Genomic DNA, 24,689 nt, shown 5'->3' on the forward strand with positions numbered 1-24,689 from the left:
TCTTTGATAAAATACAGCTTCATGCTAAAAAGAAAAAAAAAATGTAAAGGCTCCACACAAACATTAACATTTTCGAAAGTCCCAACTGTGCCATGAAGTGCCACATTTGACTCATTGATTTGGTCTATTTTGCTCTGTTCCTTATTTTGCTCTAATCCTTACTTTGCTCTATCCATCTATTTTATTTTCATTATAAAGGTGCTGCAGGAATTGTAGCAGAAAACGGCACAAGAAGAGGGAGAGAGGTTTTAAAAAATACCGATGAGCTGTTTGAACTCTTGCAATCCTCGTGGCCACACAGAAGCATTGGGATATTAATTGGGTAGTTCATTTGAGTTTATTGCAGGCTCAAAGCCATAATTTCCTGGCAAATAAAAGCAGATAAATAATTAAATACAAACTTTTGAATTACGCAGTAATTCTAAAGCAACTATTAATCATCGGCCAGATTTGGGGTGGCAAAGGTGGTAGCCTGCCTGTCTGAAAAATAAATGTCACCTTCATGAATTGGCATGGAGAGATGACGTTCCATGTAAATGACACCGAAATGCAAACGACCTGTGTGCTGTCAGTGCTGAGTCAGCTGCCCTGCAGGGCGGCCCGAACATTCTGTGAACACAAGGAGCGGGGGCACGGCTGCTCCTCGGGCAGGGGAGCAGGGAACACACCTCATAAACCCACATGGCAACGAACATACTGCCCATTCACTTCTTTGCAGCACCATTAAGTTCGTTTACTTGAAGGAACCTGGGAGGTGATGTTATGGCATATTGCTATGGGCTGTATAAGCTCCTATTAATATCTGTAGGAATTAAAAACACAGACCATTTTTTTGAGTTGAAGGTTGTCATGCATGTTGAAATAATATATTGTACCAGTGGCGGGCAAACAAAGACACGTGGAGCTGATCCCCTCCTGAGGTGGGGGATGCACATCTTGCCCCCGGCTTGCTGCCTGGCTCGCTGTACCTGCGGCGGGACTTTGCCAACAGCATCCATCACTGAGACATACAGAGATGCTTTTTTACGCATTTGCCGTAAGTTTGTATTAACTCGATGACTTGAACTATTGTACCTATAAACAAATAGTCAGGACAGAATACAGATGACCTAACTGAGAATGTATTGTCAAACTGGGTTTTAAGATTATTATTGTTGTTATCTTAAAGGAAACACAGTTATTATATAAGGCTGCAGCAGGGCCAGCAGCACGTGCAGTGGTGAGAGCACACCCTCGGTGCAACTGAAAGTAGCTCTCAAGAGGTGTTTGACCTCTTTTTAATCAAGTTATAGACTATATAAAAACCAAGTTAATAGAAAACTGGAGGCCAACATAAATGTTTCCACAGTCCCCTGCAAACTTTTTTTTTAAACATATAAAAAATTTCTCATTATCTGAGAACCTGGAAGTCAAGCTGTTAACATGGAGAACTGGACTTCCTCACTCAAAACTAACATATACAGAAAGAAAAGAATGGCTCTTATTAGGAGAAAATGGTTATTTTTCTCCCTTTTAAAAATAACGCTAGCTATTAACTCGGACAAGCTGTCCTGCTCTGTGTTAGCTGGTGGCTGACTGTTCCTGACATCAGTCAGTGGAGCGGTGAGGGGAGTCACAGACAGAACAGTGTTAATCTGCTCGTCAAGTGGAAATACCCATCTGTGCTCCGGAGGCGAAGTGTGGCTCAGTCAGCTTCTCGCGGAGACAGAATTTCATAGAACCATAGAATCGCTTTGGTTGGAAAAGACTTTCAAGATCATCAAATCCAACCGTTAACCCAATGCTGCCAAGTCCACGTCTAACCCATGTCCCTGAGAACCTCATCTCCGCGTCTGTTCAACCCCTCCAGGGATGGTGACTCCACCACTGCCCTGGGCAGCCTGTTCCAATGCCCCACAGCCCTTTCCAGGAAGAAATTCTTCCTAACATCTAGTCTAAACCTCCCCTGGCGCAACTTGAGGCCATTTCCTCTTGTCCTATCGCTTGTTACTTGGGAAAAGAGACACCACAGGGATGAGCAGTTTGGCTTTCATATGTGCTAAGAACTGTTCTCCAAGTCAAATGCTGACTGAGATCACTATGTCTGAGATAGCACCTTCACTACCATTCTGTTAAAACACGCTATAATTTACGATGCCACCTGCACACCAGCGTGCCCTCGGTGGTGAATCAACTTCAGGTTTGCTCTGGTGATGCTCTAACAATCAAGAAAACTGTAAGTGTTTATCTTATTCTATGCCTTTTGGTAATAGAGCATACCATCATCTATCTGTCTATCTACTGGCTTGCGCAGAGCTGAGATCAGGATTGCAGAAGAATCAATAATCTGTCTCTGTTCTGGGTAAACTGGGGCAGGTAGAAGAAAACAAATAAAACAGCTTATGGAAACAGACCTCACAGGGCTCTGTTCCCATCAGCCAAGGGGTCTTTGGCTAGATGGTAGAAATGAAGAGTGTGTCGGTCTTTTCCTTGAGGTTTCCTTAAAGTCCGCCCTGTGTATTTGTCAAGCTCTCCTTGCCATGCAGGGGTGTACAGTGCAATGGCGGGTTGTCTGTGGGACTGTTCAACCAGAGAACATTGTAGAACCAAGAGCTGGATGTCCATCCAGCTGCCGTGTCCGTGGTGGTCACCGACACCCGGCAAGGCCTGGACGGGCCGCTCTGAAGGCTCCAGAATGACAATCTGCTGGGGAGCATCATTCTGCTGGGAAAGGCCATCGTTAGGTGCTGTAGAGACCTGGCTCAGACCGTGCACCCCTTCCAGAGCTGCGCGGCCTGGAACACGTCGCTCTGCACGTGCGACCCAGCCAGAGTGCTGCATCGTCCCCTCGATGCTGCACGTTGCCACGCGTTGTCACACCGCTTGCCAAAGTCACTCGCTGGAGTGTGTGGAACAAACGTACAGCAGCACGGAAAATGTCAAAGCGTACAAGCGTGAAGAAGTTTTTTCCTTCTGTTTAATACTATTAAAAATCATCCACGTAAACAGATTCAGAGCATTTGATAGTGGATCACGATTAGGTTTGTGTCACGCAAATTATGTTAATTTTTCAGTAGGCAGAGGGACACTGGAAGAGCACTAGGCACCATTTCGATATAGGACGGCACAAGGAACCCCGGAGGAAGCTCAGCCGTGAGGAAGCTGTTGTGGGGACGGCTCTTGTGAGTACCAGGCGGGAGTCACCTGTGCAGCTCAGCAGGGCCTGTGTGTCCTCCGGAGGCTGGTTTGGGATGTTCTTCTCACCTGCCAATGTGCAGGTATCCGCCCTCCTCCAGGAAGGTCTGGCAGAGAAAGGCAAATGGGGGAATCAAGTCTCTTCCCCCTCCAAACCCCATATTTTTCTTGATTGCAGGTTTCAGGGTTTGGGATTTGGTCAGCTCTAGAATATTGCCCGTTTTCTTCTGTCCACCTGCTGAGTGTTGCCTGCTACTTTTAGTTGTCTCATTAGCCTGAATTTTGTCCTTTTTTTCTACCTGGCGGTGAGGATGTCTCTAGCTGGGAAGGGAGTTCTGGGTCAAGTTTATATAATAGCTAGGAGAAAGTGTCAGAGCTGTTAACCTTCCCCGCTTTTCTCTTGGTAACTTCATACCGTTTTCTGTTTACTAAACCTCTGTCGGTGGAGAAAGAATAGCCTGGCATGCAGAACTAATGGTAGGTAATTCTGTATAACACGCAAACCTGTGTTTCATACCACAGTTGCAAGTCCTAGAAATATTGTATGTATTTGAACTCTTTGAAAAACAAACCACTGGAAGATCAAACGTATCCATAACCCTGTTGTTTTTCTGTTTTAATGGAAACACCAGAGATTCTATTTAAAATAATCAACTGTTTTCTTATTTTAAAAGTTTTTGCTTAATAATCCTTAACTAAAAATGAATTAATTAAAAGGAAAACTAATTATGGTTCCCTGGCAGTCAACTTCCTTTCCTTCACAAATCTTGGGGAATAATTACTGGGTAAACCACCTAATTAAAAAAAAAAAAAAAGAAAGTTAAATTTTAATTACTAAAACATATATTTGTATGAATCTAATACTTAAGAAAGCAAGCTTGACAGTAGTGAAGTTCAGAGTCCTTTAATGAATTTACAGAGCAGAAATGTCACAGCTGTGGATGGGCCCGGCCTTTAGCAAAGGACGTGTCCTCTCGCCAAACTAAGCCGAGGGAAAGCATGCCTTGGTCTCCACATCTAACTTTCCCTCTGTCTAGTCTAATGCCAAGCGTCAGCCGTAATGCACCACGAGCCAAATATTCAGAGAACAATTCAGAAACTGCCAGGAATGAAGAAACAAACAAACAAACAAAGAAAAATCCAGACACATGCGGCAGACGGCGTGTTCAAAGCCACAGCAGGGTGATGCGTTATCAAATGCTATGCACGAGTTAGTCCTTATTCGTGTTTTACGTTCGAAGGATTCTGAAAAATGACGCCCAGGAAGAACATGTGGTTTCTTCTAACCAGCCCTCCTTTTGATTACACCCCAGAATAACAGGCAGCTTGGTGCAGTCACCTCCGCGCCGTTCGCGACCCGAGGGAGCAGCCGGCGCCGCGGGCTGGCCCGGCACCCGCACCCACAGGACGAGGCGCACGCAGGAGCGAAGGGAAGCGCCGGGCGGGGGCACCTGCGCCGCCCCCCCGGGGCCGCTCCCGCCCGCGCCGCGGGGCCCGGGGACCCTCCCATTGTCTCCGGCGGCGGGGCGGGCAGGGCCGGGCCGGGGCCGCCCTCCGCAGCCTCATTGGCGGCCGCCGAGCGCCGGTGCCTTAAATGGGGCGCTCGGCGGGGAGCGGCTCCCATTGACAAAAGCAGCGCGGCGACGGCGGGGCGGGGGCGGCGGAGCGGGGGAGGGCGGGGGGCGGCGGCGGCGGCCCGTGGGGGCGCGGCGGAGGCTGCCGCAGGGCTCGCCGCGGGCAGGGGCGCACTGGGCGCCCTGAGCCGCGGGTGCGGAGCGGGAGGCCGGCGTTGCGGGCAGGGGCGTGCTGCAGCGCGCAGGGGCGGGCCGCGGAGCTCCGCTGCCGGCGGCCGGCGGGCTGGGCTTTCCGCTCCTCTCCGCGGCGCGCAGCCCCCGCCAGGCGCACGCACAGCGGTGACCGCCCCTTCTCCCCGCCGCCCTTCTCATCCTCGTCTCATGGCGCTGAGGACGGCAGCCCCCCGCTCCGCACGTGAGTAAGCGGCTCCGCCGCGGCTTTGTGCGCGGCCCTGCCCGCTCCCCGCGCAGGTGAGGCGGCCCCGCTGCGCACCTGAGCCCGGGGCCGCTCGGGCGGGGAGCGGGGCGGGCAGGGTGGCTGCGGCTCGGCCCGGGGAGTCCGGCTTGTCGCAGCCCTCCCGTTTGGAAGCCGCGGTGCGGCTGTGCCCGGGGAATCGCCGCGCTGGGGCGAGCCCCGGGGCCGGGGTGCGGGGGCCGGGGGCCGGGGCCGAGCCGCGGTGCGTCAGGGCGCTGCGCTCTGCATTTCCCCCTCGCAGGTGGCGGCTCAGCGGCTCGGCGCGGACATGGACCTCGGTGACTCCCGCAGCCCGGGGAAAGGCGCTGAAACCTCAGACCGAATGGAAACTGGGGGCGATGCCAGATCGGCACCTCGGCGGGGAGGAGGTGGCGGCCGTGGCGGGTTTCCAGCGGCTGCCGAGCCCAGCGCTCCCCCGGCTGCGGAGACGAGCATGAATATTGACGGGCCCGTCGGTGCCGGGAGGAGCGGGGCGGCCGCCGCTGCGATGCCGGGAGCCCCGGGGGCACCCGCCCCGCCGCTCCGCGCTCCTTGCTCCAGGGATCCCAAAATGGTCCATCAGCGGTTCCTGCGGAGGAGCGTGGTGGACTCGGACCAGGAGGAGCCTGCTTTCGACCTTCCCGAGTCAGAGCATCAGAGGAAAATTATCCTGCTCCCTAAAACCAGGAGGATAATTGCGGAGAGGGCAAAGGCAGGGCAGGGGGCCGTGGAGAAGGTCTGTCTGGAGGCCGAGCCTGCGGGGGAGCCGAAAGCACCGCCAGCCCCTGGCAGCGTCGGAGGGGCTGAGGAGCAGAAGGAGGCTGGCAAAGATGTGGAGAGGAAAGAGGCGTCAGATGCTTCCAAAGATCAGAGCAAGGCTAAGAAAGAGGAGCCTGAGGAGGAGGCTGACATGAAAGCGGTTGCCACCTCACTGGATGGCAGGTTCCTGAAGTTTGATATTGAACTCGGGAGGGGATCCTTCAAAACGGTCTATAAGGGCCTGGACACAGAGACGTGGGTGGAAGTTGCATGGTGTGAACTTCAGGTAAGCCGAGCTGATCCTCCGGGTTTTTTTTTGTCTGCATTGTAAGCCTAGGAGCTAAGGGCAACATGCTGGTGTCATCTACAGAAGCTCAGCTTTGAGCAGCCTTTATAGTCACCATTGCTTAGTATCCAGTGTCTAACTATAGCGCAATATTCTCATTGGTTCTGAATCTACCACCTTATATACACTCCTCCCAGGCTTAACCCTCTAGGCCCTGGGGTCTGACTGCTGACACTAACGATGTTAACATAGGACCTGTCATATTGCATAAAAAGATCACAAGTCGCTCTCTCCAAATGCGCAAAGCATGCCGAAAAGAGCTAAATGGAGCTCCTGTCCCCCCCTGCCCCCAGCCACTTCAGAAAGCAGCAGCTTGATTTAGCAGGAGCGGAGCAGCAGGTCTCTGTTAAAAAGACCCTGAACATAAAGGAACCTGGAGAGCATTTACTGGAGCAAACTTTCCTTTTTCTCACAAATATAAATGCATAATGCTTTTAGAAAGATGGAAGATCTGCTGCCCCCTTACTAGCCCTTGCAGCTGCTTTGGAATTGTGACCGTTGCCAGCTTCTTGTGAATCAAACCTTGGAAAGCACCTGAGTGCTTTCCTTTTTTTCTTTTTTCCAGACATCATGAAATAGCGCTTCAGTTAGGTCAAAGACCTGTCTATCCAAATACCTATTAAAAGGAAGATTTTAAATAAAACGTTTTATTTGGCCTCTAGATCTTTACAGTGGAGGCATTCAGTAATATCTAAAGAGAGTGAAGATTTAGATACTGTCTTTTGCTGGTTTGGGACACAGCTCTTACCATTTTCTTGGTGATTTTTTTTTATATTCTCACTTTTGTAAAAATGACAGTAGCGTATGCTTTTTTTTCTTTGTGAGGCTTTTAGTGTCTGTTACTTACCTGATTTCTGTTAGCATTCATTTGAATAAGACCTGTCTAAGAGAAAAACCTGAGGTAGATTTTTTTAGTGGTGTGTTTTTTTTTTTTCCTTGAGCTATTACTTAGTCTGAGTTGCAGTGCAATTTTGGTGGGAACTAGAAAATTTAAGTCTGAGTTATAATTTGGGGTCCTTAAACTCCCACTGGTTGACTGAGCTTTGTGGCCTATGAGACTATGTGAGAATAGCATGTAAATAATGTGAGGTAATAAGCCTGAGCTCCTGATTGTTTCTTTCTTTTAGTGTTACCCAATCTGTATCTCAGTCCTGGTTCCTGGGGTAGGTGGGGATGGATGTACAGTTCCGTCTTTGTTCCCCAGTGATTTCGTTACACCATATAATCGTAATTCACTGCAGCACTATTTCTTTAATAAGAAGTGTGGGTAGCACTTTTCAGTCTTCATAATCATGTGTCTCCATGGCTTTTATTAGACAGAAATCCAAAATATGGAGGCACTGCGGTTGGGCAGAGGGCCCAAAGGGCTGGTGGTCAGGGGTTTAATCCCATTCCCCCAGGCTGGAGGCTCCTGGGGAAGGGGAGCGGCTATGGGGTGGCCAGGGGGATCCTGGGGGAGCTGGGCCCCGTGGGCAGGCCTGCTTGGGCTTGAAACTGTGTCCTGAGACCATAAGGCCTGCAATTAATTGAGGCTGATAACTGGGATGCTGCCAGGGGCAGGTTTGTCCCCAGGCAGAGGCTGGTGTGGTTCCTTGTGGGTCTGGGCAGCGCCGGCTCTGTCACTGCGGAGCCATCGGCACATCAGGAATTCATCTCCTTGCCCGATGTTTCGGTATGCTCTAGCAGAGGAAATGAAATGATGCATTTTCAACATACTTTCTGTAATGGAGTAGCTTTAACTATGAGACTGCCAAGTGTGGCGGAGAATACAGCGTATTGGAATTCCGGTGTTTGGGTCATTTACACTTAAGAAAGAGATTGGGAAGGGAAAATTGCATTATGAAGCTTACCTGGTGACTGGTTTTCTTATCCCTAGTTACACTTGTTAGGAATTCTTGAACCGACTGCATGTGAATAAATCGTTTAATTCCCTAATTTCCACTAGTTTCCATTGCGTGTGCTTCATCTTAATTCAGGTCTTACTACTAGATATTTTCAATTTAATACAGAATGTTTTAGTCTGCTAACTATAGAAAGAAAACTCATTATTTGGCTGCTTTAGAGAAATTAGTGTGAAACCATGCAAGTAGGCAAGGGCTGCTGGTTCTCCTGAAACACGTTGGGTTTGGAGGTGATGCCAAAGGCCAGGTAACGTGAGATGGTGTGTGAATTTTGAAAGCCAGGACTTTGATCTGGATTGAGAAAGTCTAACTGAATGACAAAAGTCTTTAATCATCATGGGATTAAAGCCTGTGCTTTTAGGCTGAGTTTGCATGAGGGAAGCTCAGGAGGTGTGAATGGCTGTGCTTTGTCTTGGGCTTTTTGACTTGTACAGTACTCTTGAGTTCAGCCTGGGGGAAATATTCAGAAGGTGCTTTCATTTAAACACTTTATTCACGGCATTTTGAACATTTTTATGTAAGCTTTGCCAGTTAGATATGCCTTCGTTTCTGTCTCTATGAGAATGTTCGGGGATCCAAAGTGGAAGCCATGGTCGCCATGCGGTTGGAAACAAAATTTCTTCCTCTGCAGCCTCACATCATCAAAACCGGACCCAGAGCCTTTTTATGGAAACATTGCAACTAATTGTACTTTGTCTTTCCTGTGGAGATGCATTTGTGCTTGTTACTTTTAGAGCCCGAGGGTTAAACGAGCAGCATTGAGGTTCCACGCAGGCGTTAATCCTCTCTCCTTGCTCAGCACTTTTTTCAGCCCAGTTGTACTTGTTGCCTGTGTGTCTGTCTCTTTTTTTTGTCCATCTGTACAAAGACCTTGCGAGCCGTTCTTGTTCAGTGGTTTTATTTCATTGAAAAGATGGCTTTAGGGTTCAGAACCGAAATCATGGCTTGGATTAGGGTAGGATCCAAATGCTAACCAAACTAGATCTGAGTTTTAGACCTGTCTGAAGATGTGAGAGCTGTAGTCAAATTCTAGCTAGAAAATAAGGGTATTGTTACTTCCTGAAACTGAAGTATTGGAGCAGGATTAGTGTGCCCTTGCAGTTTGGAAGGGTTTGCATTCTAAGGTTTTCAACAGCTATTATTAATTTTAATTGGCGGTGCACAATTGCTATGTGGTGAGGCTTCAGCAGAACAGTATTTCAGTGTTGTGCTCCTAAGTAAAATGTTAGGTCATGAATAAGGAATATAGGCTTTTGCCAATCTACTGCTGGCAAGCCAAATAATCTTTTTAGTTAGATGAATCGTTTCAAAATCTCCATCCTGTTTCCCCTTGGGAACATGTAGGGAAACTGCAGAGGAGTCAAACCTGGTACCATCTCACATGCAAAGACCTCATTGCACTTTATGGTTCTCGCTTGAACTGTGAATACTGAGCTTCTGTTTGATTGTATTTAATTTTTGTTTGTTGAAAACGGGGAAAAGATAGAGTGTCTCCTCCTGCTGTTGCTGTACCTGTGGTGAGCAGGTGAGAAAAGCCTGTTGGTGAACCCCACAGGGAAGCCAGGCTCTTCCAGCGCTTGCCCTGGACTGGTACTTGGCTGGACGCTGGTTTCTTCAGGACACTCGGTATCCAGGAGCTCTCCATGGGAGCCCCTGATGCTCCCTGGGACAGAGTTTAGTTCAGGGATCGGGTGTTGGAGATATTTGGGGAGCTAGGGAAGAGTGAAGGATGGGCAGAGGTCAGTTCTCCTTCCCCGCCCATATAGCTGAAATTGGAAATCGAGGGAATTAGAATAGCTCTGACCGCATTTTCCAAAAGGCCACCAAACCACAGGGGCTGTAATGGTAAACCAAGCACGGAGATGTGCCACTCCAGGGTGGCAATTGCTTACTCCCTTCACCTACAGCTTTTCTGCTGAGTTTCTGGTCATATAGTTCTGTAGGGAAAAAACTGAGTTTTCTTTACAAGATGAGTGTTTTACTTCATAGTTTCGTAGCACTTATTTTTATGGCATTGCCAATCTTTTCAGACTGCCTGAACCAAAGAAGAAAGAGCATGGAAGTGCATTGTATGTCTTAAGTCACTCAGATATTCAGGAGTTTCAAATTTTTGGAGGGCACAGCTTTTAACTGAAAATTAAGTGCTAAATGTGGATGTGTTTCTGAACATTTCTTTCATTTTATTCATATACAGTATTAATATGGGAACATACAATGTATTTTCTTGATCTCAGTTTTTATTTGTTAAATGAGAAGCTCATCCAGATTGGGTGATAGCTGGCTGATTTTAATATGGCATGAACATTCTAGAAGTACAAGATGAGATTAGACTTTGTTTTAGTGCAAGGTGAATAAAAAGGGCATTTAAAATCATTAGTTTTAGACCTGTGTGAGCTTGCTAATTTTTGTTTCTTAGGCTGATAATCTTCCCTTGAAGCAAAATTTCTATTTTGAGTGGATGAAGGGAGGAAAAGCATGCAGTTTATTTCTAAGCATGTTGCCTTGTATATGAGAGAAAACTATGATGCATATGTAAGTATTTTCTTTAATGTTTAAGTGTTATTTTCCATCTTATGTACATGTAGAAGATCTGTGATAGTTGTTCGAAGTGATACCAAAGGTCCATTGCTCAGATGTTTTTGTGGAAGCAGATACATTTGCATGGTTAAAAATGATAGCCTGTAGAATGGATGATGTTAAAGCAAGTTTTCTTTGCTCTAGCAGAGTTACTTCTGGCAAAATTAAATTATGTAGAGCTGAATTATGTGGAAGTAGGAGGATGTTCTGCACCCCTGTATCAAGAAAGCCAGGGGATTTCTTTCTGTCAAAGGTAACATCTGCAGGATTTTCACTGGTGTGGTAGTTTGGCTTTTGTAGCATCCTTGTTGGTTGACAGCATTCATCTGATGTTGAGATAGTAGCTGGTTACTATCTATTAATTTATTGGATGGATAAACTTTTTTGTGTAAATGAACAGAATAATTTAGAAAATCTGGGAGAAGGGGAGACTGTATCTGAAAGCTTGAATCTGATACTGCTGCATGCTCATGTTAACTCTAAGAATAGTTTTGACCGTTTCGAGTTAATTCTTGAAATAGTGACTTCTGTTTAAATTTAAGTAATTGGTTTAGCTCTGCTTTACAGTGTCAGTATGAAAACATGTGCCTGTATCACTGGTGTTTGTTAGTATAGCTGTTGCACTGACATGGAGAAGCAGGATAGGGATATGGTAGTGAACTATTAATAGACTGCTTCTCAAATTCAGCAAATGAAATAGAGCTGGGTCAGACTTCAGATTCAGCCTTTGAATTGAATAAGACTCCTTTCTTTTGCTTTTGAGCACATTTTGCCTAAAGGTAGATTGTATGGTCTTTTAATCCTGGTTAAACGCTTCATGCTAGGTGTGTGGGGTCCAGTTGCAGTAAGAGGAAATGACTTAAAATAAAACTAGAACTTGGTGTAAAGGATATTTCTGGTCCCTTTGGTCATGTCTTGTCCACAGCTGACAGGGGGAAAAAAGCTGACGTTGCAGGCTGTCATCTCAGTAATGTTTGCACTTGATGTGCCGTCTGACTTGTGTGTATAGCATGCTTACATTTATGGTCTGATTGCCTTGTTCTGTGGTTAGCGCCCAACAGAGGTCTGGGGAAAGCCCAGTGGCACTGGGAACGATGTGCTAAAAGAAGGGCGGCAGTGTCAGTTCAGCCGTTGGTTACTGGAGTTATCAGGATTTTTCATGCTCTGAGAGACGGGAGGTGCAGCAGAGGTTGGGAAGGATGGGTGGATGAAAGGTGCCATAAGGATGGGGTGTGAAGGGGCTGTTGAGGAGGCAGGTAGTGATAAATCTCCCACACTTCAGGAGCCTGGGGGGGGTGGGGGGGTTTGGGCTGAGTGCTGAGAAGAGCTGGCTACAACTGCGTGGTCAGGGGAAGTTGGGTTTTTAGACTTGCCATGACATAGCTGTCGATTGCCAGCGGCAGGACACGTACCTGCGTGTTCAGCAGGTTCTGTGGTAGGTCTGACTGGCCAGAAAACACAAATACAAGGTAAGTGCTGATGCAGGATACCCGAACAGCCTGTAGGCATGTCATGTGGGGTGTATGACACTGGGCACTCCTGTTGGAAGAGTCATTTTCATTGCTCTGAAACAGGAGGGATTGATGCAAATAATGTTTGGAGAAGATCTGAAATGGTCATGCAGAGGCAGAACTGGTTTTCCTTTTGGTTAAGTTTGTACATGTGAGATTGAAGTTACATCTGGAAATGTATTATTTGCCTGAAGTGTATTGGCCTATTAGAAGCCACGGGTGCTATCCCAACCTTGATTTTGGTCTTCCTGCCACAAAGCTTGTCAAGGAAGGGGAATGTTGGTGTGATATATTTATTTTTTTTCCTTCCATGGAGTTAAGTCAGCTAGAAACAACTGTCATTTAGTATCTTGCTATTCCTGTGTAGCTCTGAGGTGGAGGAACCAGCTCACTACTTTCCTCCTGCCCTTTGTCCTGCTCTGAGATGAGAAACCTGCCTTTTTTTGCCAGGAGTGAGTTTTACTACCCTATTGTCTGCAACATCTTAAACAACGAATTGTTGTAGCCTCTTCTGTGGTGGCGTCTGGACCAGTTCGTAAAACTGCAAGATGACAGATGTTTTCCAATCTCTGCTGTATATGGTGTGATGGTCTTTCTGTATATTTGTTTCTATGTCATTTCTGGAGAGCAAATAAGAAACAGGCTTTGATCAGTTGGTGAAGGTGTGAGCTGATTGGTATGTGAAAAGCAAGATGTGCACCCTCATTCTCCACACCTCTTCCCAAAGAGTACTTGTAGATCTTTCTAAATCCAGTTTCCACATAAAACAGAAAATAGAGCCTGTTTTATGTATTAGATTCATCCCTTGCTCTGGAATGGCCTAATCTTCAAACCACAAGCAACTTCCCATATCCCTGAAGAAAATGTCACTGTCATCCACAGAAATCAAGTCCATACCTCCTTTTGGCCTGGTGTTCATCCAAAGCAGATCGTGTGGTGGGAACTATGTCACGGATTAGTTTGGGTGCTGCGGAGCTTCTGAGCTGTTCTGACTTTCTCCTTGCAGATGGTCATTCCCATGGAGAAGACACTGAGGATTTGGTGCAAGGAGGGGGTGACAAGTCTTGTGTCCTCTGTGATCACCTGTTGTGGACACAGGTTGTCAAGTTGCTGAACATCTCTAAGCCTTGGGGAGCGTCTTAGTTGCCAGCCAGTCATCCATAGCGATGTTCTAAATCAGCTGGCAATAAATGTGCACCAAAAACTTTCTAGAGTGATTTTTTTGTTTGTTAGCAGTGACTTGACTCACACCAAATATGTACAGTTAAGTGGTGTGTGGTGATACACCTTCTAGTCAATCCCTGAAAGAAAAAAATAAGTAAACTCTATATTTGTGCTCGTCTTGAATTTTATTTTTTGGAAGATGCTCCATTTTGGGCTTGAATGGTCTTGCAAACCTGGGTTTTCAGTTCACCATCATCCCAACAATGCTTTTAAAAAAAGATTTATTACCCCTACTAAACATGCCGTAGCCTTTCTAATGCTATTGTGCCTACAGTGTTATTCTAAATAAGCAAATTTCTGGAGCTGATGGGATTTCTTCCTTCCTTCTCCAGAATCGTCCATATAAGTGTGCATGCATTCTAATTCGTATCAGGTGTCAGTGTACACAATCAGATTTATAAGTGATTTACTGCAATATTTTTATTTTGTGTTTAATACAGCATAACAAGCCGTAAAATATGGTGGTTAAATATGCAATGGGGAGAAGGGGTAAAATGAAATGCCACATACATGTTGCTTAAACTATCAAGGAAGGAGTAACTCAAGACCTAATACCATCTGTTCTTCAGTTGTTTGCTACAAAGGGGATACAAAACAGTTATTCATGAACTCTGAGGAAAACGGACGGGAGAATTCAGGCTCAAATAACATTGGTGGGGTTTTTTTCTTATTTGCCTCTTCTTTGTCAATTCAGTCTGATCTTCATTCCTGACTTACTAAAAGGAAAATTAAACACTTTTAGTATTTGATCCTATTCTGAATCTCAGCAGCACTTGACCAAAGTTAATTTGAATTTTAATGTAATTTTTGGTTAGGCAAATAAACTTAAAACTGCTTTGATTCCTAGCCTTTTGTAAGAAAATGAAAACCTGAAAGGAAATGGAGGCATTTTTGTTACACGCTAGTATTTTCTCTTTTTTTTAAATGCTTTTTTTTTGTGAAAGCTGTATTGTAGTTGGTTACTAAAGCTACCAATTTGCCTTTCTCAAATTCCGAAAGTCCTGCTATAGTCTAGCTCTCTTGAAAACTACTTAGGAGGATTTTTGTTTCATCTTAACCCAGATAATTTGAATGTAAATCTGTATGGATGATGGCTGACTTTTTTTTTTTTTTTTCCTAGCTATGTTTATACTCTTGGGGAACTATCTTACTTTTTCCATTAACTATTTAGCAAAGTATGGGCCTTACTAAACTGTGATTCTGTACTGAGCACACTGATGTTGTGCTGGGTGTATTCCTGTATTAGCAGGGCTTGTCCAAATGCCATTGTCATTTGTTTCAAGTGCTTAAAACTGTCTAAAACCCAGTAAGACTGAACAGATGGAGGAAGGCTTTTTTCTCTAGCTAAATAATAAAAAAATGTTCTATAAAATAAGGTTTTATTAAAAAGAACAAATGACAGTTGGTCACTTCATATATGGAGGCTGAGCATTTATTTTACAAAAGCAGTGTAAGACAAGCGTTGCCTATGCCTGCTTCTGAAATGGATGTTCCTTTCTCTTACTGGTGTGTGCTTAAAGGATTAAAATTATGGTGTTTATTCCAGATTTTTATACAATAAGCAGCTTTCTAACATTGCTTTTCCTGATGCTGTCTGGATTTTTTTCAGTTAGAGTAATGTTTTGGGTGACCCATTGTACTCACTGGAGCTGATACAGCTGTGGTGGTTGACTGAGCAGAATCAATTTTGTCTATTAAAGTAGAACAGTGTAGAAGGGGGAGGAAATCACAAAATTTCCAGTGGATGTATCTCATTGCTGCATGCCCGTGCAGCTCTCTACTGAAATATTTGATAAAAATCTAGATCTTGTAAAACTGATTCTAAATGGGTTTGTTTTGGTCTAGGATTTACTGATTAATTAAGGAAAATTGCCATGGTTATGTGCATTTGAACTTGTTTTGTTTCTTTCATATCAGTGTTTGTTTTGAAGATTGTAGGTAAAGCAAGTGTTGCACTAATAAAATGGACTTTCTTTTCTCTCAATTACAGTAAGACTTACATTGCCTTTGATTACTAGTGGAGGGTGAGAATATCGTGTCCTTTGGGAAGCAGTGCTTGTTTGTACACATGTAAAACTAATAGTAGAAGCAGAGAAAATACACAAGCACTTCTATTAAGCCATGAGTTATAGGGTAAAATGAATTGGTAAGACTGACCTAGGATGGTTGCTTACAGCACATCTGTGAACCTGGCTCTTCAGGTTATGTTCTTGCTTGTGGTGTTTTTTGCACATGCTTTGGGGGATGTAGCATCAGTCCCTGCTGCCCCCCAGGCTTCTAATTTTATAACTTTTGTAATGTATTTCATTGACCTTAATGAATTTGAAAAGTCTGTGGCAGTTCAGTGTGCGAGCCCCAGGAACTTGCAGTGCAGGTGGATGGGGACGAGTTATGGGGGAGAATATCATGTGATATTTGGGAATTATTTGTATTGTAAGGGCCTTGTTAATTTGAAGCTCTTGTAGCACTTTTCTAAGAAACATGGGGATTTTTCCATAGCTTCTGCTGGTCCTCAAGTGCATGGCAGATTCCTGAACAGGGCTGAAGTTAACTGAAGCAAGTTTGAGCTATAAATGCTTCTAGGCTGCCGAGAGCTTCTGAGCTCCATCCGTCCGTGTCAAAGTTGCAGTGATCATTTGGTCTTTAAATAGAAAACTCACTTTGGAGTCTTCATGTCAGACCTCAAGGACTGTTTGCTTGAGCTGGTTTCCACTCTGCCAGAGGGGTGTCCTGTCCAGCAGGCTCTGATATTTCCTCTCATCTGAGAATGGAAGAATCTCCTGTCCTGGAGGCACGATGTTGCAGGAGTTGTGCTCCTCACCCTTCCATTAGCTTTGGTGAAGGACTTGGTGACTACAGCAGGTGGGGATGGGAGTTCAGAATGAACCTCCCATGTTTGTTAAGCCCTTTGTTATTGCTGTCATGGGAGTAGAGATGGGCAATACCTCTTGTAGGTGTCACGTAAGAGTTTCTTCTAGGAAACTCCTTCCTCTAGGTGCTGTCAACCAGCTCATTCACAGCATGGTAGGTGTGCTCTGCAAAAGTCTCTTGGCCTCAACTATTTGAAGAATGGGTGAACAGTTCATTTCTGGGTCCTGGCTGTGTTTCTGTACAAGGATGCACTGACCTCAGCTATGGGGCGTACGCAGGAGCCCTTGGCTTCTGCAGGAACCTCATCTGCTGGAAAGGTCCCAGTACCTTGGGTGCTCTGGCAGCTGGAGGATGGGGTGTCAGGGCCGCAAGTGCTTTCAGAAGAGTACATTTGGACCCAGGTCAATTTTATGCCTTATTTTTATCGTCTCATGTTAAATTAAGCCAACTGGATAGATTCCCATGTGATACAAGATACTCCTACAAAGGCACCCTGTGTTTTCCTCTGGGCTGTGGAAGAGGATTAAGCTTTCTTTTCGAAGTATAGAAGAAAGAATCTTGTAGCAAATATCTATGGTTGGGAGGAATAAATGACAGATATTTTGTGCGATTTTTTTTGTGTGTGTGGGGCTTGACTAGTTGAACTCCTGTTCCCTGTCCACCCCCTGCTCCTGAGCACCCTGCCAAGGGCTGTACCCCCGTACCCCATATCACACCGGGGCTGTTAGCAGGGAAAGCTTGTTGTATGAGAGGAGATTATCCTGCTGCCAGGGGTAATTCTGACTTCCCATACCATGAGAAATAATAAAGATGTGCATGATCCGAGATGTGTATCTGCTTGCTTAGGTGAAGCCAGTATTACAAGTTTTTAACCGCTGAAGCAACAAAACTACTGGAAACAGCAATTCTTCCTCTAAGTAACATCAAAGCATTAAATACAGTGCCTCATTTATTAAGTATGCGTATACTGTTTTAGCGTTCTCAGGTGGTTTGAGGGAGGGAGAACAGGCCAGTGCTCACTCACATGTGGGTTTCAGAGAAAAGTTTTCCTCTCAATAGCCTTAGTTTTGGGCTCTTGGCTGTGAAATAAGACACTTGAGATGGAGTCTGTGTATTCAAAAGCAACTGTTGCAACTAAACGGGCCTGTGGATGTTTGACTTCTGCCACACTGATAGCTCTCCATATTTTTAATTTTTTTGGTGATGTAGTTGAACAACAGCTCAGTTTATAGCGTTACTGGGGAGTGTGGTCCGTGTTGGGAGGGAATCTCTCAGCATGAAGATGGTGGTGGAGAATGACAAACTGGAGGGTCTGGTTGGGGGAAGTCAGCTTTGCCTGAGCAGGGCCTACCAGAAAATACACCATTTACTAACCTGGAACCTAAAAATGAAACTGGTGTTGCTGCTGAATCCTAGGTTCAGTGAGAGGGGTGAGACTGGTGCTGATCTGGTTTTGTTACAGATTAGGGGAGGATTACAGGATGGTTCCTTTGTGCGTTTTTAGGAAGGCTTTATTAAAAATGGATGCTACTTCATAAAATCTTTCCAGCAGGCCTCTAAAAAGCAGTTTGGTGTCTTTTTCCTTCTCATTCCTCCTCTTCCCTGTCATCTTCCACTACCCCAAAAGTTACAAGGAGAGAGTCCTGCTCTGTAACACCTTCTGTACCACCACAGGATGTGTACAAATACACTTGTTCCTTTATGTCCCTTTCTTTTTTTTTTTTTTTTAGCGGGTCATCTGCACAATCACTTGAAATTATCATCTTTGATTAGTCTCATAAGATACTTTGATAAAAATTTGGATATCCCGTATTCTATGCACACTGAAGTATCTGCTATCCTAGTTGTGTTACCTCTGATTTTTAGAGCTGAAATTGTAATTTATGAATTTTCTGTTAGAGAAAGGAAAAAGTCATTAAAACATTTCCACTAAGCTAATTTTTGTGTGCAGGAAGAGTGAACTCTTAATTTTGTACGAACTGTGGCCTTTGTACCTTAAAAGATATATAGTGTACAATTCAAAATGGATTTCTGTCAACAGGTTGACTAATGAAATCATCTTGTAGTTGGAGTTCTTGGTGCCTAATAAGATGTGAACTCCTGGTGAAGCTGCTACTCATAGTTTGGTTGTTTCTGAATGTACTTTTCTGCAGATTTTACGGGTCGTGCTTTTTCTGCAGTTTTTCCTTCAGTGGGGGCAACTAGAGAATTTCTTTCCCTTTTATACCAGTTTTCCTGAAAATTGAAAGTTGCTTCGTTTCCATGAGTTGCTACCCTGACGGACTTGCTAAATGTGTTGTGGACAACAGGGACATGTACACACACAGAGCATCAGCGCAGTCTTATTCCTGAAGAAAGAGAGGCTGAAAAACTAGCAGGGATGAGTTTTCTTAGTCTTGTCTTGCTCTTCATAAGTTTATTAAGCCTGTGAAAGATAGAAAGCTCCCAGTAATTGGGGATGAGTGCTGCACCGAGAGCAATCTATGTGGAGGATGCAGTGGAGTGTGTTGAGTCTGTTTCAGTTTCCCAGCCTGGATGGATTAAGTGGAAGCCTCTCCTTGTTCATCACTCTGTCAATTCTGAACAATGCGTATTCGGGTTTCCCATCAACTTGGTACAGTTTTGCAAGTATTTTTCTCAGAGGATACCTATTTAAGGGTCAGTATGAACCATAACCTGTGGCAAAGAGTGTTTAATTGCGTGGGTGGGGAAATGGAAGAGCTGGTTTAACTAAAACATCTTAAATGTGCTGAAATGTTAATTACTCTTAGAGGTCTAAGATAGATGAAAAATTGCTCGTGAAAGCCTGTTTACCTGTTTTAATCAGCTTAGTTGAAAGAAAGGGGGCAAAAACCCCTGTATCCTACTTCTGAGATGCTCAGAAATCCCTGAGCCAGGGTTTATGCATTTATTTCAATAAGCATTATATTCAGTCTGTGTTTTAAACATGCTTTATATTTTTAAATGTAATAGCATTTTCAGAGCAGCAGCTTTTATTCTTAGGTCTGCCTAAAATCACCGTGCAAATTTACCTGGCTTTCAAATAATTCCTCGCACTGATAGCGGTGTGATGATAGCATGTCTGGAGAGTGTTATTTCTCTTGCAAGATTAAAATGAACAAACAGTATTAATCGAAGCGAGATAACAAAAGCAACTGTATGGCAGTATCCAGCAGTGGCAGTGTGCATGCCTGTACCAGACCTGTTATCTTCCCAGAGGAAAACACAATGCCAAATCAGCATATTTGTAAATACATATATTTTTGCAACATAGCTAGAGAGCCACTGGTTCAGTTGATTGACTTCTCCTTAACCCTAGAGATGGAGATGAAATATGCTCAAATGCTTCCTTTCTTTTTCAGAGAAAAATCCAGTAATTCTACTTTTCCTTAACAACCTGTTGTAAGGGACATACTACATCTGCTATCAGGCTTCATTTTGTAGTGTTAAACCTTCTTAAATAGCTGATGTGTTATATCTGGTAATGATGCTGCAAGTGGAGGGGGGAATTAATTAAGCAATGGCTGTGTTGTGATTTGATTTGGGTTATTTTGGTCTCACTTGTTGAGTTGCTGTTTACTTTCATATTCATGGCAAGTGTTTACTGTTTGTTTACTTGCTCTTTGCTTATTGCATATCCATAAGATGGATGTGAAAGTTACTTAAACCCATACACAAACCTACAATAGTAATAGTAATAAGGATACAATGTTAATACAGGTGAGGTGAATAAAAGAGTCTAAAATTGTCAATGTCCTCCTAAAATTAGCAGCTATTAAATAAGATCATCGCAATGAGTATTATTCTTTGATGAAAGACCCTTTAAATTATGTGGGGTTTTAAAATTAATTGCAGTATGTGGCACTCTTTAATTGCAGTGGTGCAGAATATATTAATGTATTTCTGGTAGGCAAAGTGTGCCTGAATGATTTAAAAAAAAAAAAAAAAGTCTTTAGTTTGTGAATTCTCAAGTGCTTTCTTTAAAAAGTACCTAGAGTGGTTTAGAGGGGGTTGTGAACTTGTAGGTAGAGTTCTGCTGAAGCCTAACTTTACAGAAGTTTTAAATCTTTCTTTACACTGCAACTAGTATGTCAACTTTCTCTTGAATACTGTGTCTAAGATAGTGCTGATCGTGTGCTGTCATACTCTTAAGATGCTAGAAAATAAAAAGAAATATTTTTAAAATTGAATCAATCAGAGCTGCGAGGAAGGCTGTGCTAAAACTTTTGTTTCATTGCAGTCAATAAATTGTTCTTGGATTGTCTAATTTTGAAAACCTCTCCAAACAAAGCTTTAAAATATTTGGAGTAAATAATTTTATGACTCAAAATAATGCTCTGGTGTTTCTGTATGGGGTGATAATCCATGTCTAGATTTTCATGTCTTATTATTTTATTTTATATTCAAACCATTGCGTTATTAATATTTGGAAACTGGCTGAATCTGCTGGCAAGGCTAATCCAGCCTCCTTGTGCAAGATGGCCTTTGAATACTTCTGAGCACCCTTTTTTGAGACATGTAAAATTTAACTACAGCCACTTGGCACATCTTGGAGCCCAAACTTGTCCAGTTTTAGCCTCGTAGACTAAAAATACGTAGTCTTGTAGACTAAAAATACATCTTTTAGAAAAAGAATGGTATTCGCAGTAAATCAAACTCCATTTATTTTGAGTGCGCTAGTATAAAATGAGTGGTATTTGAAAACTTTCTCATCTAGAGCTTGATGAAAACCAGGCTTTCGTCAAAAGAAAAGCTCAGCCTAGTGAGCTGATAGTAACTGACTCCAGGGAGGCTGCCCCCACCCCGCTCTGTTTCTTTGCACTGCAGCAGAGAATGCTGCAGATTATGTCTATAATGGGGTTAACTGACAGAGTGGAAAGGGGTAAGGAAAATTTTCTGGATTTAATGTCATAGTTGGGGGGAAAGAGCGGGAAGGGCTGATCTGGCACGTGCTGCCCTGTGAATACACACGTGTCTTGTCTCGGTAGCTGGCAGGCGGGGAGATGTGCATGATGTGCTCTTGTAATAATATATATTTTCCCATGTATGTTATTAGACTGGGAATTAATGTGTGGGGTTTTTTGTTTAGTTGTGTTTTGTTTTGGTTTTGTTTTCCTCATGGAAATGTCTTGGGAGAAAGGGGTGTGATGAGAAATTTCTTCAGCCAGCCTTGTCTCAATTGTCAGGGAGAAAACTCCCAGGCTCTTTCACTTCAGTTTCCCTGGCTCTAGAAAAGGCTTTGTGAATTGAAACACAACTAAGAAACTACCCTAGGGTTTTGGGTTTTTTACCTTTTAAAATTCAATACGTAAGGGTGTTTTATTTCCTACGCCTGTAGTTCCTGGTTCCTCTCAGAAGCTGCCAGCATCCTTAGCTCAAAATTGGAAATATTAAATCCTGTTGCAGGTTGAGCCTGTGAGGATTTTAGAAAAGTTTGTGTGTTTAGGTTGGAAAATCTCATCTCCGTGTGCAATGTCTTAATATTATGATGCATGAGCTTAGGGTTTATTTCGTTTTGTCCGCTTGCTGTCCTGCCTGCGGTGGCTGGAGCAGGACCAAGGGCTCCCCTGCTCATCTGCAGGGTGGAAATCAGGGAGGTTTGGGAACTGAATTTGTAGGCCAAACCTCTGTAGATATATTTATTTCCTGTCCTATTTTTGTCTTGTACATTTGAAACTATTTTTATTCAGGATAATGTTCTGGAGGACCTAATGTAGTTAATAGACTTTATAAAAAAAGCAAAACAACATCCAAAACCAAAACACCCTATTGGGAATAAAAGGTCATTGCAGAGCTTTTAATTTGAAGTCCAACCAAACAGGCGTGGTATTTAATCCATCTTTCCTTGGAGCAGCAGCCAGCATATAAAAGCCATAATAAGCAAATTATTAGTTACATCCTCTTCTCGGTCTAACTGAACGTCTTCTAAACTAATATATATGGACCTGCAGTGGTTTCCTTCAAATGTGACCTCTTTTTCTTTCAGGTTTGTAGTAAATAATGAGAGGCTGTCCTGGCTTACCCAGGATGACTAGCCGTGCTTCATCAGTTTATTTCCAGCTAGCTATTCTTCCAGGTGGATCTCCCTGCTGTAAAGGGATACTAATTTACTAATGTCACAGAAAATTTCTTCCAAGTCCTTTTTCAAGTTAGTTAAGCTTTGAGTTATTTGAATTAAGAAAGGTTTCTTGTTCTGGATTTAAGTGTACACTTTTTTCAGATCACATATATTCTCTGCATCTGTTTTTCACGTAATTTTTAGATTGAAATGTTCCCAAATTTCTTTTTCAAGAGTCTGCAAATTTAATGGGGCGAGGAAATCTGTTCCTCACTTGATGTGGCAGTTTAAATAAATTATTATGTCTCAAACCAAACTTCTACTATAAAGAAATCAAAGCACATAATACTTGGCTGTGTGGTATAATGCTCTACAGTTAACAAAAAATCTTCTGTGTGAAGTTAAAAATATGAAGAAAAAAAAAAGAGTAGATTCTTCTATGATAAACAAGGTTCCAGATGGAGATTGGCTTTGGAGGAGTTAGTTCAGGCATCTTTTTTTCATCAGCAGCAATGGGGCTGTGACAGCAGAGGCCGTTTCTGTGTCCCTTCCACGCGCACGGGCGCTTGGACCCACCTCTGTCCGTCTGGCAAAGCCTGGGGCAGGGCAAGAAAGTGGGAATCAGTTGGGTTACCTGCTGTGAAATCTGCTAGTTTAGAAACGTCTGTGCAAGTATTTCAGGCATGGGAAGCAAGCAGCGATGGGACCGGCGGGTGGTGGTTGGGCCGCCGGCCTGGGTTCTTGGTGGTGGCCGTGAGGCTCCTGGCGGCCCTGTGGGTGCTGCTCTCTTTTTCGTCTTCTGCTGGCACAGGGAAAGAGGTGGATAATTTGAGCTGTGGGAAGGCTAACAGAGCCTCTGAAAATAACAGCTTCAGCTCAGCCTGCCGTCGGGACTTGCTCTTCCCCTTCCACGGCTTGTTTCTGCAGAGCTGTTTCTCCTGGCGGGCAGGCTGTGATGGCACGGCCGCCTGTGGTATTTAGGCAAGGTGATGATTCACAAGAGTGAGCTCCTAATGTTCCTTCCTCTCAAAACTGCTGTGAATGTATGTGCATGGGGAAGATGTGGTTAAAGCTGATATTGGAGAGATTCGTCTACATGCAGAGGCACAGTTACATAATGTGGATATAAAGGACAAGTACTGTTGTCTGCTACCAAATTGTAGGACAACCAAAATGTGACCGATTAGGAAGGGCAGACTCGACATTTAGCACCGACACACAAAGGGAACGTGATTATTCCAGACTTTCATCCCCAAATGTTTGCACAATATTTGCCACTCTTTAGGCATGGCAGAGGGTAAGTGCAATTCAGGAAAGAGTTAATTAAGGCCTTTAGATGAGTGAGCCATGCGAGCGGCACTGCCTGTCTGCGTCGGGCGCACGAAGGGCTTTCTGCCCCGCTGGGTCAGCGATGGGCAGGTTATTGCTATGTGCTGTAGAAGAGTCTTGAACTTGATGCACACCAGCTGGTGTCAAAGGGAGTTTGGCCACTGCTGGAAATCATGTTGCACTGATCTGGGTTCTGTGGTGTGTGGTGTTTGTGGGTTTTTTGGTGTTGTGGGCTGCTGTTGTTGTTGGGTTTTTAGCTGGTGGTGTTGTGTGTGTTGGTTTGTTTTGTTTTTGTGGGAGGTAGAGAGGGAATAATGTAATGTCAGTGCAGCAGAAAAAGAAGGCACTTCAAGTGTTTTCCAAGGGAAGATAAACTGTATGAATGGATGCTTGCAAGAGGGGAGCCTTGGGGGCTCAGTGGGGGCCTGGGGTCAATGGGGATGGGGGGTTGTGGAGATGGAGAAGCCCAGGGACTGGGAACTGTGGGCAAGATGCCTTCCTATCCCCTCTCCTGGGATCGTCTGAATCCTGCCCTTACTCCTTCGCCTGAGCTGAAGCTGGCTTGATTCTTTACTGTGAGATGGGGCTCAGAGGATTTCCTCCCTCTGGGTAACATTTTGCCCAAGTTACTCTTTCTCCTTGTCTATACATTACATTTGCAGTGAATCATGGAAAAGCTCCAAGCCCTTTCTGGTGTGACACGGGATCTGTGCTGCTCCTCAGCTGTTTTTCTGAGCAGCACCTGCCGTGGTGGGAAATTGAAGCAGGCGTCTCATCCAGAAAGCAGCGGTGCTGGGGGGAAGATGCAAATGAGTGAGCTTGCCCAGATGGTCTGGTTGGGAACAGAGTCGCTGGGGACGGAGGATGCCCTGATGAGAATGAGCAGCTCAATCCCCTCTGAGGTGTTGGTT

The 24,689-nt window shown here is 44.4% G+C and overlaps 1 protein-coding gene across 7 annotated transcripts in view; it reads left to right on the top strand.

Moving 5' to 3' along the window:
• Positions 1-4,836: 4,836 nt before the first annotated feature.
• Positions 4,837-24,689, top strand: part of WNK2 (WNK lysine deficient protein kinase 2) — a 114,474-nt gene continuing 94,621 nt past the window's right edge. For 6 of the 7 annotated variants that reach the window (XM_065642979.1, XM_065642984.1, XM_065642982.1 and 3 more), the window contains exons 1-2: positions 4,837-5,163; positions 5,465-6,247. In XM_065642979.1, coding sequence (XP_065499051.1) covers positions 5,492-6,247 — 756 coding nt within the window. In that variant the 5' untranslated portion in view covers positions 4,837-5,163; positions 5,465-5,491. Of the gene's footprint in view, positions 5,164-5,434; positions 6,248-24,689 lie in introns of all 7 variants that reach the window. The other variant, XM_065642981.1, reaches the window with a different exon arrangement.

Source organism: Caloenas nicobarica, chromosome 11, assembly GCF_036013445.1.
Source record: "Caloenas nicobarica isolate bCalNic1 chromosome 11, bCalNic1.hap1, whole genome shotgun sequence".
NCBI classification, from domain to species: Eukaryota; Metazoa; Chordata; class Aves; order Columbiformes; family Columbidae; genus Caloenas; species Caloenas nicobarica.